General features: G+C 63.1%; 1 protein-coding gene across 1 annotated transcript in view; it reads left to right on the plus strand.

The window, feature by feature from the left end:
- Positions 1–1700, plus strand: part of ANPEP (alanyl (membrane) aminopeptidase) — a 17996-nt gene that overhangs the window by 3386 nt on the left and 12910 nt on the right. Inside the window, exons 5-6 of the mRNA XM_005885203.2 lie at positions 29–168; positions 1419–1594. Of these exons, the coding sequence (XP_005885265.1) occupies positions 29–168; positions 1419–1594 (316 nt within the window). The remainder of the gene's footprint in view (positions 1–28; positions 169–1418; positions 1595–1700) is intronic.

Below are 1700 nucleotides of genomic sequence, written 5' to 3' on the forward strand. Positions count from 1 at the left end.
TCCCTCCAGCCCTGCCCTGGTCCCCAAGCCCAGCCTACCCCCCGGGCGGAGTGGTGGAGCCTGGGGCACCGGCTTAACCCTCACCGCGGCCTCTTTCCACAGTCTTATCTCCAGACCTTTTCCTACAAGAGCACCACTTACCTGGACCTGTGGGAGCACCTGCAGAAGGTGGGTAACAACCTGCCCCCCGAGCCATTCTTTTGGGGTCCTGAGATGCTGGATGTCCCTGGGGGAGGAGGGGAGGGGAGCACCCGTGTAAAGGAATGTGTCCCGTTCACTGCCCACCAGCCCGGGCAGGTCATTTGGAGCCTTGGTTGGTGATTGGGAGAATGGGCGCTATGATGGCTCCTTGAAGGAGGGGGTGTCCTTGAAGGAGGGGGTGTGAGAACCGTGGGCCAAGACCCCACCTGCCGCACCCCGTCGAGAGCTGTCGCGAGCTCCGTGATGGGAGCCCAGGAATCCACGCCTCTGTGTGCTCAGGACACGGGCCTCCCGGCTCTCGGGCCCGAGCCCTCCTCTGCCGGAACTTTGGAGCCATTCAACCTGCTCAGCAGTCCTGGCTGCCCTGTGCCCTCCCGGCCCCTCCCCAGCACGACTTTGCACCCCAGCACCCTCAGCACAAGCTGGGACCTTCCCATCCGGCCCCACCTTACATTCTTCTCAACTCAGACCCAGAGCAGCCCTGTCTGTGGGGCAGACCCTCTGACCACCCTCCCGCCGCCCCTCCCTGCTCCTAGGCTGGAGTCTGCCCGTTCTCCTCCATCCCCACCTCTTCCTCTCCCTCCCAGCGGCCCCACCCCTTCCCTGGGGCCCTCCTCACCCCAGATCACCCCTCCAGCCCCCAGGTGCCCTGGCTCTAAGGCTAGTCTGACCAGGGAGGGGGACCAGGGCTTTGTCACAGCCCCAGCTGGGCTCCAGGCTCCTCTTGGCCAACCTCCAGCTCAGGTTCCATCTGCCAGGAGCCTGGTCCTCCTCCCCTCCTCCCAGACCGACTCGGTCCCTCCCCTCCACTTCCACCGGCTTCCTTGCCCTGCCTCAGTTTCCCACGCCTCCTGCGAAGATGAGCCCTCCTCCATGCCAGCTGCCCCGCCAGCTCCATCCCTCCCTCCGGTTCCCTCTTTCCCTGAGCCCCCTCTTTCTGCAGCCCCCGGAGCCTCCCCCCTTCTCAGCCTGTACCCTCCAACACATTCTTCTGCCCGCCTTTTTTTGCCCTGTTGTTGTTTTTATTTTCTCAGTTATTAACAGACATTGTCGGCATGTTGCTGTTGTTATGAAAACAATACGTATGGATGGAAAGAGAGAAAAAAGACCGCTGAGTATAGTAGCCACCACCTTCAGCCGGTCCCCAGGCCCCCATCGGGGTGTCCACGGCTCTCGCCCTCGCTCTGACTGCTCCCTCACCTGTGTGTCCTCTTCAGGCTGTGAGCGAGCAGTCGGCCATCAAGCTGCCTAAGGATGTGAAAACCATCATGGACCCCTGGATCCTGCAGATGGGCTTCCCTGTCATCACCGTGGACACCAAGACAGGGACCATCTCTCAGAAGCACTTCCTCCTCGACCCTGACTCCGTCGTCACCCGCCCCTCAAACTTCAGGTGAGCAGACCGGTCCCGAGGGGCCTCGCCCGCGGTGGTCCCAGCCCCAGCGGCTGTCCGCAGGCTCTCCTTCCTGGGCCAGGAGGAGGGGGGCGCTTGGCGCCAG

The sequence above is a fragment of the Myotis brandtii genome, unplaced genomic scaffold (genome assembly GCF_000412655.1).
Source record: "Myotis brandtii unplaced genomic scaffold, ASM41265v1 scaffold897, whole genome shotgun sequence".
In the NCBI taxonomy this organism is placed as follows: Eukaryota; Metazoa; Chordata; class Mammalia; order Chiroptera; family Vespertilionidae; genus Myotis; species Myotis brandtii.